The sequence below is a fragment of the Megalops cyprinoides genome, chromosome 9 (genome assembly GCF_013368585.1).
Source record: "Megalops cyprinoides isolate fMegCyp1 chromosome 9, fMegCyp1.pri, whole genome shotgun sequence".
Taxonomy (NCBI): Eukaryota; Metazoa; Chordata; class Actinopteri; order Elopiformes; family Megalopidae; genus Megalops; species Megalops cyprinoides.
Window position 1 is genome coordinate 32,498,083 of NC_050591.1, and position 15,306 is coordinate 32,513,388.

Consider the following 15,306-nt stretch of genomic DNA (forward strand, 5'->3'; position numbering starts at 1 on the left):
CAAATTTTCATACTTAAAAACACAAGGCCAAAGTAAAATTATTACTGCCACAAAATCAAGGGAAAATTGTAAACTATTACATGGTTCATGTAAGTGTGGTATATTGTAGTAAATATGTTGTGTATCGGTTTGTTGTCTATCATTCTATCATACTTTATTTCAGTCGCATAATGTATTTTCTTTCTCCAGATATTAGAGTCACCATGGCTACTAACAGCACAGCACAGAATGGCAGTATTGGCAGCATCCCCGCACAGCGGAAGCTGAACGAGCAGGTGATCATAGTGCAGGTGTTGGTGGGCATTTTCCTCTACATAAACTCCATCATGATCTTCACCTTCTGCAAGAAGGAGGCCTTCCGCACCAACAGCCGCTACATCCTCTTCGCGCACATCCTGGTTTGTGACTGCATATTTCTAGTGATTAGTGACCTCCTCCTTCTCCTGAGCTACTTCCGCATCCCGATGCCTGTTGGATTGTGCTTGCTCATCTGTGCGGTTGTGCTCATTGTCCAGCTCTGTACACCTCTGACCCTCACCGTGATGAGCCTGGAGCGCTATGTGGCCATCTGCTTGCCCCTGAGACATGCTGAAATTTCCACCCCATCCAGAGCATTTCTCACCATCATTGTCATCCATGCTCTCAGCTACATAAGAGTCATGACCTCCTTCTCTGCATTCATGGCTACTGCCCCACTCAGTTTCTACAGCACTGACAGGGTGTGCACTGTGGAGATGATCATAATCCTCGAGTGGCAAGGTCACCTCAGATCAGCCATTTCTCAGCTCTACTTCCTGGTCATGTCCAGCATCATCATGTTCACATACGTCAAAATCATGGCAGTTGCCAAGGTGGCTTCAGCAGACAATAAGAAATCCGCCTCCAAGGGCCTCAAAACAGTCCTCCTTCATGCCATCCAGCTGTTCCTCTGTTTGATTCAGTTGTGGTGCCCGTTCATAGAGATGGCCGTAATGGCGATTGATCTGAGCCTGTTCATAAATCTGAGATATGCTGACTACATCATTTTTATCCTTGCTCCACGATGTCTCATTCCACTGGTGTATGGTTTAAGGGATGATAAATTTGTCTCGGTTATGAAATATTATTTGCTTTTTGGACTGAGTAAGAAAATATCCCCTGTCGTTGCAGACCAGTAAGCTAAAGCCCTACAGCCTGACCCAAACCCAAAGGAACCAAATGAAACATGTCAAGTTCGGGCCGGTTCAGGCCTATAGTTGCTCTGCACTCAGGTTTGGGTTGGGTCAGGCTCAACATTTGTGGATCAAGCTTGAAGGAACGATTAAGTTATTTACATACTTAGTCAAATAAGAGGAACTCATTTTCACCTAAATGCCCTCTGTTGTCCTGGACTGGAAGAGGAGTACTTTGTTGAACTTGTCAGCCAATTTTGCCTGTCTTTATTTGTTTACCTGTAAAGACTTCATTCACTGTATAGTTCCCTGTTTTCCAGCAAGTTAACACTGCATGGTGTTCATTGGTTAAGCTGCTGAATGTTACCTTCTGTGTGATTTTTTTTGGACCTTTATTCACTGATTGCACTGTGTTTTTCCAAAAATGAGAGTTTTTGGTCAGTTGTTGTTGATAATCAACAGTATTCAATTGCATTGGCAAAAGAACAGTTAAAGCACCTGTTCACACTGGTGCATGCCTGTGACTGTACTCTTTAGCCCTTGGATGATTGTACATATTTTCTCAATGTTCATATTTTAACATTTACATAATAAAAATTTATACCCTTTTTACATATTTCACTTGGATTTCAAACCACCTTGCTACATTACAGAATTTAATTCTATAAACACCAGTTTCCAGGTTGAGCGATTCTGCCTGTGTTTTCAGTTTACAAATGTTTAGCGACCTGCAGAGATGCGCATATCTGGATGGCTCAAGGCTACAAAGACAACACATCCCATTGGTCTAGAGGTGCCTCCCCTCCTCTTGCTACTCACTCATTTGCCTCCAGAGATCCAAACTGAGCAGCACCTCTGCACTTGTGTCTGTATGCATATGTGTGTGTGTTTGACCGAGTCTGTGTCTGTCTACAGTCACACACATTTTCCTCCTTGTTACCTGTATACCATTCTATGATATAATGCAGACATTATACTGTATCTTGATTAAACTCCTCTGGACCAATCCACATGAAGTTCTAAAATGTCTTCTCCTCTGCACTCCTCTGAATACACCACAAACACATGCATAACACACGGCCTACAGGTTGTACATCCACATCCATTATTTCACTGCACTGTACATTGTACCTTGGCATGTGACAAATAAAAAAAAACTTTGATTCTGACTTTTTTTCTGGTACGTTGAGAAGCCAGTATTACTGCACATTTGTACATAGCATGTACAAACACAAACTATCCATTAACCAATTATTTGTTAAACAAGTGACCCCATCTTTAAATGTATCAATGTGTAGCCTAAAGACTTAAAAATGATTTTGAAAGTGGTACTTCATGGGCTATTTACTTTACCAATTGTTTTATATAACCTCTCATATCTTAATAAGAAATACTCTGAATGACAAATGACAGGAATTCCCTATTACGCTTCTCTATAAAAATTTAGATATTAATCTGAATCATTTGAAGCTTTCATTGGTATCACTTAGGGGTTCACACTTGCAACATCTGGTGTCTGGATTTAACCTATAGCCAATGACAGCTGAGCAGTATTTTCAAAAACTGAGATAGCCAATTAACATCCATAACTGTTGCCAGGGCCCTGTTTTGTAAACAGGTGCTCACAAAGAGAAAAAAAAAACATCATGCTATATTCCAGAGAGAACTTGGTTCATTGTTCAGCTTGATGCAGACTATAAAGACAGAGCTGAGAATTCTGTTGCTGTCATTGTAGTCACTGAACAGATTTGTGAAAGATAATCTGTAATAATAATATTTAGATTCAGAATTAACTGGAGACCAATCAATATTGGAAGCATTTTTACAGAAACTGAATACCTATTGTTTTCAATCCAAAATATTTTAAATCACAGATTTCATCTGCTGTTTCAGGATTCATTTTAATACAAAGTCATGTCTTTCTGCCATCTGTACAAATGGGTATACAGCTGATTTTATGAAAAAAAATATATGAGAATGATTTGTTTTCAAACAATCTTGAAGTCAGACTGTGAATGATGACAGGAGAATGTTTCTTTACCAAGAAGTTGTTCAGAAAGATTTTATGTGCAGAATAATATTAGAATAATGGGGAGGTACAGAATACTGGGGAGGTATTATGGCCTGGCTCTCACTTCAGATGATAGAGTGCTGCGCTCTGTGCTGCTCTTTGCTACCTCGGGTCGCGTCTGTGACCCGAAATACAAGGGCAGCATCTTTCGAACCCACCTCTTCTCAGTACTGGCTAAACACTGGTGGAATGAGCTTCCTGCCAAGATTCGTACAACAGACTCCCTGGGCGCCTTCAAGAGAAAGCTGAAAACTCACGTTTTCAAGCTGTATCTCTACTCTACCTTCTTCTCTACCTGTCTCTATCTATCCTATCTATCCCTATTATATAAAAAAAGAAGCACTCTACACTAGTTTAGCACTTAACTCAGTATCTTACTGACCTCTTGTAATACCTTGCAATAACTACTCTTAGCATAGTGATGCATTTATTTGGCAGTCCCTCTGGGTAAGAGCGTCTGCTAAATGAAGTAATGTAACATAATGTAATGTAATGTAAGGTAATGGCAGTGAGAGCTACACTAAATAACACAGGGCAAGAGCTGAACTAACCTTTTGCCTAAGCAACATTTGCCTGCTTGTTTTTGCCAAGACTGACAAAATGGTTCCAATGGTTCCAGCTTAGAGCACAACCCATTCTGTCTCTACGGGTTGCACACCTACACGAGTTCTCCATGTTCAAAAGCCCAACCCATGCTGAATAAGTCACAACCCCTCCTTCTCTTAGGTTTAAGGAAAGCTTTGGGCTAGAAAATGTTTTTGAAGTCATATTAACTGACACTACATGTTTCTACGTCTTGCAATGCTGAAACCCACTGTCATTCAGAAATGGTATTATATCTTTGCCTCAGTAATGTGAGTGACTTATTAAATCTGTCACAAACAAAATCTCTTCCTAATACAATCTGTACTCTTTTATCAATTCATTTTTAAAGACAAGAGAAACATTCCTTAATGCACAATAATTGTTTCAGTCATTTATGACTTACAGCATCAAATCTCACTGGTGCTCTAATCCATTTCAGAAGCCATCATACGACCCAAAAAACTATTAGAATTACTTTGAGACCAATTCTTACACTCAGCCCAAGGTTTACTCTTATTCTTAGAATTCTTGACTCTTAAGCACTATTATTTACTTAAGTGTTATTTTTACTGAGCATCTCTCTTTGATCACAGACACTTTCTGTATTGAATTTACCTAATACATTTGTTAATCTCCCGTTCAGTAGCTAACACTGATATGAATTCTTGATATTGAAAGAACATTTTATATTTGCAACTCGGTGTGATTTTCAGTTATTCGTCAATGCATGGGAAAGCCACATTTAACAGAAACTGAAGGCAAGCAGGTGTCGTGGTTGGTGTTGACAATAACATCATCACACTGTAAATGCAATACGATAGCATCATTACACAGTTCCACAGCTGCAGGTGCCACTCCTTCAGTTCCAGGGACAGCACTCTTCAGGTTTCATGCAGCATTACACACTTGCTGCTGATTAGCTCCTGCTTCATCCTACTGCCCTGAGTTCTGGAACCCAGGAACCACAACATAACAGAAGCCCTCTCTATGCTCATGTGTCACAAACCCATTGTCTTAGTGGCAAGCAGAAAAACGGCCATCTGCATCCACGTATTCTCACATCACTTCCACTAGCAATCTACCTGAGAACAAAGTAAGAGTGTGTGTGTGTGTGTGTGTGTGTGTGTGTGTGTGTGTGTGTGTGTATGTATGTGTGTGTGTGTAGACCCCCAATGTCTAACAATGGGTATTCCTTCACTTCAACTTCCTTACTTGTGCCCTCTTTTTTATTAGTGATATTTTAGGTGTGACATAATAATTAATGATTGTCAGTTGCTGAGCAACTTACATAGGTTACAATTTTTTGCATGTTACCCATTTATAAAACTGGATATTTACTGAGGTAATTCTGGGTTTAGTACCAGCCCAAGGGTACAACAACAAGGCCCCAGCAGGGAATCGAACCAGCAACCTTTCAGTTATGAGTACTGCTCCTTAGCACTGTGCTACACTGCCACCCTACTAAAGAGGCTGTACATTACATTACATTATTGTCATTTAGCAGATGCTTTTCTCAAGAGCAACTTACAATTTTATCCATTTACAGGGCTGCATCTTTACTAAGGCAATTGTGGATTAAGTACCTTGCCCAGACACCACAGCTGTGCCCCAGCTGGGAACTAAACCAGCAATCTTTTGGTCAAAGGCCTTTCCCCAACCAGAGCTCCTAAAGTGTTAGCTGGCTCTAAGGCTGATTCCAGCTAAAACATTCTGAGTGCAACCACCTCATGTCAGAAAATGGCACAGTACACTGAGCACAAGGCATACTGACAGTGAAATACAAGTTAGAAGGTACAGCATCAGTTCTCTAGCTGATATCCCTGGCACAGACTGGTATAAAAATATTTCAGTGCACAGAGTACTTTTCTAATTTACTTTTCATTTAAATGTATAACCCGATCACATATTCACACATTGAAAACAACACTATAACTGCAGGCATCAGAAGCTTTTTACATTTCCTTACATATGTAACAGAGGGCTGATTTAAGTGGTATGTAGGTGCACAACATTATTCCTTGTATTTAAATGCCACCAAAAATGCTATCAGTTTAATCTAACTCTTTTGTATCGCTCATCATTCCTGTTACGTAAGATCTAGCCCTGGGACATACTGCTTTCCTTAAAAATACTGTACTATTTCTACATTCTGAGATCACTGTTGCCAGGGGGTCAAATTCGTCAACAATTGCTAAGAGCTCCAAACAACATTCCTCAGAGAAGTCATTAAACTGCTTCATATACACTATAAAATGAAGAAGCTCGCAGCTAGTATTGCACTTGAGGACACTTCTAGGAGACTTGATAGAAGGTAATGCTTAACTAATACACTGTCAATTCTTTTCATTTAAGTTCATGCATCTTAAGTAGGAGTAGGAGAAACAATGTTACTTTCAGCAAGCAGATTAAATGATTTTGAATTTATTTCAACAAAATGAACTACAGACATATGGGATTGCATTTATTTTCATATATATGTTGCTTAATCAAAACAATGCAAATTTTCATACTTAAAAACACAAGATGAAAGTAAAATTATTACTGCCACAAAATCGGGGAAAATTGTAAACTACTACATGGTTCATCTTAGTGTGGTATATTGTAGTAGTATTTTGTATATTGGTTTATTGTCTATCATTCTATCATACCTTACTTCCATTGCTTTAATGTATTGTCTTTCTCCGGATATCAGAGTCACCATGGCTACTAACAGCACAGCACAGAATGGCAGTATTGGCAGCATCCCCGCACAGCGGAAGGTGAACGAGCAGGTGCTCTTAGTGCAGGTGTTGGTGGGCATTTTTCTCTACATAAACTCCATCATGATCTTCACCTTCTGCAAGAAGGAGGCCTTCCGCACCAACAGCCGCTACATCCTCTTCGCGCACATCCTGATTTGTGACTGCATATTTCTAGTGATTAGTGACCTCCTCCTTCTCCTGAGCTACTTCCGCATTCTGATGCCTGTTGGATTGTGCTTGCTCATCTGTGCGGTTGTGCTCATTGTCCAGCTCTGTACACCTCTGACCCTCACCATGATGAGCCTGGAGCGCTACGTGGCCATCTGCTTGCCTCTGAGACATGCTGAGATCTCCACCCCATCCAGAGCATTTCTTTGCATCATCGTCATCCATGCTCTCAGGTGCATACAGGTCATTATCTCCTTCTCTGCATTCATGGCTACTGTCCCACTCAGTTTCTACAGCACTGACAGGGTGTGCACTGTGGAGATAATCATAATCCTCGAGTGGCAGGGTTACCTCAGATCGGCCATTTCTCAGCTCTACTTCCTGGTCATGTCCAGCATCATCATGTTCACATATGTCAAAATCATGGCAGTTGCCAAGGTGGCTTCAGCAGACAATAAGAAATCCGCCTCCAAGGGCCTCAAAACAGTCCTCCTTCATGCCATCCAGCTGTTCCTCTGTTTGATTCAGTTGTGGTGCCCGTTCATAGAGATGGCCGTAATGGCGATTGATCTGAGCCTGTTCATAAATCTGAGATATGCTGACTACATCATTTTTATCCTTGCTCCACGATGTCTCATTCCACTGGTGTATGGTTTAAGGGATGATAAATTTGTCTCGGTTATGAAATATTATTCGCTTTTTGGACTGAGTAAGAAAATATCCCCTGTCGTTGCAGAACAGTAAGCTAAAGACCTACAGCCTGACCCAAACCCAAAGGAACCAAACAAAACATGTCAAGTTCGGGCCGGTTCAGGCCTATAGTTGCTCTGCACTCAGGTTTGGGTTGGGTCAGGCTCAACACTTGTGGATCAAGCTTGAAGGAACAATTAAGTTATTTACATACTTAGTCAAATAAGAGGAACTCATTTTCACCTAAATGCCCTCTGTTGTCCTGGACTGGGAGAGGAGTACTTTGTTGAACTTGTCAGCTGAATTTACCTGTCGTTATTTGTTTACCTGTAAAGACTTCATTCACTGTATAGTTCCCTGTTTTCCAGCAAGTTAACACTGCATGGTGTTCATTGGTTAAGCTGCTGAATGTTACATTCTGTGTGATTTTTTGTTTGTATGGACCTTTATTCACTGAGTGCACTGTGTTTTTCCAAAAATGAGAGTTTTTGGTCAGTTGTTGTTGATAATCAACAGTATTCAATTGCATTGGCAAAAGAACAGTTAAAGCACCTGTTCACACTGGTGCATGCCTGTGACTGTACTCTTCAGCCCTTGGATGACTGTACATATTTTCTCAATGTTCATATTTTAACATTTACATAATCAAAAATTTACACTCTTAACATATTTCACTTGGATTTCAAACCACCTTGCTACATTACAGAATTTAATTCTATAAACAGCAGTTTCCAGGTTGAGCGATTCTGCCTGTGTTTTCAGTTTACAAATGTTTAGCGACCTGCAGAGATGCGCATATCTGGGTGGCCCAAGGCTACAAAGACAACACATCCCATTGGTCTAGAGGTGCCCCTCCTCTTGTTACTCACTCATTTGCCTCCAGAGATCCAAACTGAGCAGCACCTTTGCACTTGTGTCTGTATGCATATGTGTGTGTGTGTGTCTGTGTCTGTCTACAGTCACACACATTTTCCTCCTTGCTACCTGTATACCATTCTATGACATAATGCAGACATTATACTGTATCTTGATTAAACTCCTCTGGACCAATCCACATGAAGTTCTAAAATGTCTTCTCCTCTGCACTCCTCTGAATACACCTTAGCGTATTCTTGCTTTAAAAAAGTGTCAGTATAAGGGGCAGCTTATCCTTCATCTTCTGGTTGAGTATGCTAAGCATACTAACTAACGCTACCAAGTAAGTTAGCCTGATCAATTGACTAGCTATTTTAACTATCTAGTTACTAGTTTAGCGTATGCTTTGTTTTGTTGTTTTTCTAACACATTTTATACGACTCCAGCATTTTTAATTATATGTTATCACTCCACCATTGTAATATTGTGAATTGTGTTTCAAAATGAGTCCAAACTACGGTGTTGCTAAGCTCCCCGATCCCATTCGGACGAAAACGCCAAATTCGTTGTCATAGAAATGCGAGCTCGTGCGGGAGACGAGTGAAAACCCTGTACAATATTCCTTGAATTGTAACAGTCGTAAAACGTGATATAACGGTCTGTGATGTTGCGAAGTGCAGGCAGACGTTTCTCGCAAGTGCTGACCAGTACCAGATTCCCCATTCTCCATTCAAACAGTAAGCATTATAAGATTAACACCGAAATGGCGCTTGCAGGTAAATACTGCTTTGAGCACACTATTAGCAGGATGGAATGGTGTAACTGAAAGTTCACACTGGAATCCAATGTTAGAAAAATACTACCTAGACAACCTCCATTTGATTATGAAAAAACAGTTAAATTTTCTTTTGCATGCCATTTCAGTTGGGGTTATTGTAAAATCCAGTATTTTAGCACATAGGCCTACTTACAACAGTCTATGTTGACCGTGAGAGATACGTAGCCAGCACACTTTTCAAGGGTTACCTAGCAACAGTTAGGGGTGGCCTCCAACATTCAACGTATTTTGAAGAGAGAAAATGTAATATTTATAATCTTACATATTTAAAAACTATGAACTTCATGATCAAACTTGTATAAATTAGACAAAATTGCATATTGGGAAATCGTTGCATAAGTTACTGTTTAATACTTGTAAACAAAGAAGTGTGATTTAAAATTTGAATGATCTTGGCATGCTTTAAGTGCAGATTGATACTTGTGGACAGCAAAAGTAACTAACTATTTTAAATATGCTTAAGTACAGGAACAATTTATCTCAGAGCAAACAGATACGGGCATTATCATCCCAAAAAGTCTGAATATTTGAACCTATCTAAAATGATGCACTGTATAGCCACCGCTGTCCAGACAAATAGGAACAGGCAAACATTCAGCAGTGGAAGAGTATAAGGGATTGGGAACAGTATAGGGAGAATTGACAGTGTGTACAAAGGCAGTGTGGTTGGAGACAGTCTGTCAGTGCCAGGCTTAGGAAGTAGATACAGGCCGAAATGAGCAGTCACAGGAGCAGAGAGGGAGGGAGAAGCCCAGTCAATCAGCAGAGCTTTGGATAGCATGGGCAGAGAGGTCAGCCAGCAGGGAATGGTTATAGTTGCACATCTCCACAGAGTAACCTTGTTTGCTCAACAAAAGAGTGCAATTAAGTGCATGTCTCAGGGTTGTATGTTAATAATTAATGAGTGTTTATGACTGAGCAGGGGGAGAGGAGGCTGAACGCTAACTGCACTCTGGAGCTTTTTCACATTTACCCACACCATGCATGGGGACATGCAAATCCACAGAGTAGGGACCAGGTCTGCAAACAACCATCTGTAATCATTCTGTTTGTTTCATCATCATGTTGTGAGAAGAATAAGAATAATAGCACAATTACACTTTTGGTACAGTGCTGTTCAATGCACTCATGCAGTCCATAGTATTAGCATAATACATAAAAGAATAAAACGGAAAGACAAAAAGCATAAAATGAAACCTAGTGATGCATATGAGACAAAAATTCTGAGAATATCAGGGTCAGCCAGCCCAGTGGGTAACATTGGTTGCCTCTATGTGTCCGTAGTAGACGTAGGTTGTAGCAGCAGTCACATTGTGAGATGGTCATCCTAAATTTCTCACACTGTCAGAATTATGTCCCAGGCTATCTTCGGTCGGAAGACCATGACAACAGCCATCTTTGAACCTCTCTCACAGTGTGATGTAGGACCACCATTTTGGAGCCATGACCAAAGATATTGCCACGTTTCTTTCACATTGGTCATCTTTCCTCTGGGACAGTCCAAAATCGCACAGTGTATACCCGCCATAAAATTCCATGCCACTACCAGGAGCACTGCTCCAACCTGGTAGCCATTTGTTGCTTGTTATCCTGCAAAATTCCACCTAACAAACTTTAATTCACAGAACAATCATGCTCTAATAACTTCATGAAACAACCATCTGAATGACTTCCACATGATCTGACAGGATAGTATTTACTGCTGTTAACATCTCCTTTTACTTCATAGTGCATATATTTGAACATTTTTGAACATATGAACATATGAATATCCATTTAAAATGTTTAGAAACCAGCAATATAAATATTTTCTGTACTATTTATACATTCATATGTTTAATAAGTTTTGATTTATACATACACAATAGATACGATGTAAACCTGGTGGAAAGGCAGATATTGTGTGTGTGTGTGTGTGTGTGTGTGTGTGTGTGTGTGTGTGTGTGTGTGTGGGCGAGACACAAGAGTGAGAACAAGCCAGCTACACTGCCAGCTTGTCGGCAGAATTGCCAACTAGCCTGCAACACTATCAGCTATGGACGGAAAAGCATTCATATCAGTCTCCCTGATTTCCATATTCCCTGAATCTTCTGATGCAGCTGTAAAGCTGTCCAAGTAGAACTGAACAAGGACAATGCAGCCAGCTTAATCTATTCATCATCTATTCAATATGAATCATTATTTTATCCAAACCAATATCACCCCCCATTTCACCTACAACTTGGGAAATGTCATTGTTAAGGTTCAGGTGCAGTGGTGTGGCGTCATGGTAAGGAACAGGGCTCATAACTGAAAGGTTGCTGGTTTGATTCTCCACACGGGCACAGCTGTTGTACCCTTGGGCAAGGTACTTAACCCAGAATTGCCTCAGTAAATGTCCGGCTGTATAAACAGATAAAAACTGTAAGTTGCTCTGGATAAGAGCATCCACTACATGACAATAATGTAACATAATATATTACTAGATGTCAAATTTGATAGCCTGCTGCATAAACAAATAAATAACAAAAAACATTTTGTTCCAGAACTCGCTCGCTGGCTCTCATTCATTGAATTAGTTAATCCTTTGCCTGACTGACACCACCAGCATTGTGCCTTCTCCCCTTCCTTTACAAAACCATCAAGCAGGCAGTTCATAAACAACTGTCCTCTTTCCTCCAGCAGATCAGCAGAGCTTTCCCTCTTCAACTTCTATATCTCTCTTGGTTGGCCTTGATGACAATTCTATCCAGCCCCTCCATATCATTCATAACACTGCCATCTATCTTCCAAATTTCCTCATCATACCTCCTCTCTTTCATCATCACCAGCCCTCACCACTCAAACCTTTGGCATCGGCAACTGTTGTTGTCATAAATTTAAAACAAAAGAAAAAAATAACACGCACAATGGGGATTATGTACAATTTGGTCACAAGCTCACATCTCGATCAAATTCCTGAAGCGGTTATTAGTGCTTTTTTAATTATACCTAATCAATTTTACAATGCCATAATTAAAATAATAAACTACGTGGAGGTATAGATAATTCAGTTCTGTGCTACAGAGTAAATATTTTCAAGCACCTAATAAGAGTCTCTCTTGGCACAGTAGCACTAATTATGAAAATTATGCATTGTGACTATAGCATGAAATTAATTTACCCCTTGGGATACACAGAATAAATGCAACACATTTGAAATGTGGAAAAAAGTGTGTGTGTGTGTGTGTGTGTGTGTTTGTGTTTCCTGCAGCCCTGATGTAAAACCATATAAAAACAACATGCCTTCTCTTGCAACATGACTGTACTGCTGAGACATCACTGTAAGGTAAGCATATTACACAATATTTTTGAAATATAATTTTTTTAAAACTACACCGTGACCAATACTGAATAAACAACACAGTGTGCTTGGTCATTCTAGATATATTTTAGTTTGATTTTCATAATCACACATTTATGTTCACAGTCAGCGTATTTAATTGAAGTAACTCATATATTAATTTGATCCTACAGAAATTTTTCTCTAAAAGGACCTTGATGATTCATATTTACTTGTACATTGATATTACACAACTAAGGAATACCAGTGATTAGGAATTGTGAAAACTCTACAATATCTGCCTCAAACAATTAATTGAAATGTCAAAATGCATTGAAAAAACGACACCTAAAGTAATTTAGATGTCTGTTACTATGCATTTTGATCCATTGATGTTACGTCTTCAACACAGTTAATCTCCATAGGCAAACATTTTGTTGTATTTGAACTGAGACCAAAATACATTTAGAGCATTGATGGGTTATTGAACTGTGTGAATATGTCTCCAGTAACAGCTTCATGTGTGACATTTTATATGTTTTTAAAACAAGGTTGTCACAGGTTCCTGCAATTTCCCACTGTCCATAGAAGGATGCAAAATCTGACTGAGCAGCCAGGTAATGTGACCACCAACAGGAGCCTTTCAGTGATATTGAAGGTATGTGTGGTCACCCCTCTTTTCTGCGTCTTCCTCTATTGCATCGTGCTGATGCTGCACACCTTTGCGTCGAACAGGCAATTCTGGGACAGCTCTCGCTACATCCTCTTTGTCTACATGCTGATCAACGACACCCTGCAGCTGCTCACCTCCGTGCTGCTCTTCCTCTTCATCATGGCCGACGTGCAGGTCTCCCTCGCCTTCTGCATTCCCCTGCTCTATGTCTCCACAGCCACATTCCAGAACACCCCGCTCATCCTGGCCGCCATGTCGCTGGAGCGATACGTGGCCATCTTCTACCCGCTGCAGCGGCCCGCGGCCTGGCGCGCCGACCGCATCTGGGTCATCATCGTGGTCCTGTGGCTGGTCAGCTGTGTCCTCCCCACCGTTGACTTCTCCCTGGGGCCGCAGGCGGGCGCGAGCGCCTTCTCCACGCTGGTGGTCTGCAAGACCCTGGTCCTCAACTCCTCGCCGGTCCAGACGCTCTTCAAGGTCTCCCTGAACGGGCTCTTCTTCGCGCTAGTGGCCGTCGTCATCCTCTTCACCTACATGCGGATCCTGCTGGAGACGAGGAAGATGAGGCAGGACCGGGCGTCGGTCAGCAAGGCGCTTCACACCGTGGTGCTGCACGGCTTCCAGCTTCTGCTCTGCATGATGTCCTTCACTCACCCGGTCACAGAGAGCCTGATTGTGCTGCACGTCCACTGGCTGAGGGAGCACATCTCCTTCTTCAACTACTTCTGCTTCATCCTCCTTCCCCGCTTTCTCAGCCCACTCATATACGGCCTGAGGGATGAGAGTCTGAGGGCTCACATGAAGAGAGCTGTCCTGTGCTTCCCTGCCAAAATTAACCCCGGAGCCACAGGCAAACCTTTAGACAAGTAAGACCGGAGTAAAAGAATTCCAGACGGGCTTTTCTCTGTCACCTGCTTGCAGCCTGCTAGAATTCTGTTTTAATGCGTCTTGACATCCTTGTGTGATTTTGTAAGGTTAGTTTTCCTGTGAGAATATACCAAAGGATGAAAAATTTGATTGAAGTAATGCAAAATACAAGCATGCTTGTTCCACTGGGCTAAACCATTAAAATGAAAAAAATTGTAAAATGCTAACTGTATTTCATTGTAGAGTGGTGAATCTCTCCATGTCAACATTTGGTCCACATTTTCATTTCAAAATTTTCATATGTCATCTCAAAATTTTCATCTCATTTCTCCATGAAATTTCCTGGATTTCACTCGCTCTCCCTCCCTTTTTGCAAAACAATATGTCATGGTCACAGAGACACTTTTATCTGAATATCTGAATTTTAATAAATGGAAATATTCTTAGTTACTTTTACTAAAGGTTTTAAACATATTCTGTAGATAAGTTAATGTTTATCTTTGGTTTTAGAATTTGGGGCTGTTTAAAACTTTACTGGTGTTTCTCAGAACGATAATAATAATAAACAATTTATAAATGCTGTCTCAACATATTTGCCTCGTGATAAGCATTGTTGTTTAACTATTTATATAAACAAGCTGAATATGCTGAATCTGTCATCCTCAATTCCAAATACTTTAGGCAACACTGCCCTCTAGGAGTAAGTTGATGTCTGAGGGCGTTTTCAGACCTATAGTTTTGATTGCTTTGGTCCGCAGCAGGGAATAAACTGTTACAATGTTGCATAATGACGTAGGTTCGGTTCGGTTTCACATGGCATTATTTGTAAACGGACCAAAATTTGTAAAAGAAGAGCAGACTGCTCCCTCATTGGTCACTTTGGTGTTTACGTTCCGGAAATAGATTAACACGCCACTTCCCAACTTCACAATGGAGGGACAACTACATGGGTTGATCTTGGCCCTGGTCATCGTTTATTACATTGTTTGCATTTATCACTTTAAGCAAATAATACAGTTTGAGGCGCAGCTGCGGCTGGAAAATAATGTGTTGATGCACTAGAGTCGCCGAAGGCACATATCAAGACAGTTCAGGAGGAGGCGCGCATTAATCCTCCTGAACTGTGACATGCTCATCAGCTGAAAGTATTTCTGAAGATCCATCGGGTAAGCACGTGGTCTTCAACACAGCCTACACCTGTTTAGCACTGATGTGAATAGAGAGAGCAAGCGTAGGCTCTTTTTTTAGTGTAGCCGAAGAAACGTTGTCTGGTGAAAGTTTGAGGTTGAGTTCTGCTTTAAAAGGCTGAGTTTCCCCAACACATTAGCATGAAATTACAAATTTGTAAAATTAAAAAAGGCAATTA

The 15,306-nt window shown here is 40.7% G+C and overlaps 3 protein-coding genes across 3 annotated transcripts; all 3 read left to right on the forward strand.

Moving 5' to 3' along the window:
* The first annotated feature begins 203 nt into the window (after positions 1-203).
* LOC118783815 (odorant receptor 131-2-like) lies at positions 204-1,157 on the forward strand. The gene has a single exon (XM_036537773.1). The coding sequence runs from the start codon at positions 204-206 to the stop codon at positions 1,155-1,157; it is 954 nt and encodes a 317-aa protein (XP_036393666.1).
* Positions 1,158-6,506: 5,349 nt separating this feature from the next.
* Positions 6,507-7,460, forward strand: LOC118783816 (odorant receptor 131-2-like). Its single transcript, XM_036537774.1, has one exon. It carries the CDS (start codon positions 6,507-6,509, stop codon positions 7,458-7,460), a length of 954 nt encoding a protein of 317 aa, XP_036393667.1.
* A 5,532-nt stretch (positions 7,461-12,992) lies between these two features.
* On the forward strand, positions 12,993-13,943 carry or129-1 (odorant receptor, family H, subfamily 129, member 1). Its single transcript, XM_036537775.1, has one exon. It carries the CDS (start codon positions 12,993-12,995, stop codon positions 13,941-13,943), a length of 951 nt encoding a protein of 316 aa, XP_036393668.1.
* The last annotated feature ends 1,363 nt before the right edge of the window (positions 13,944-15,306 follow it).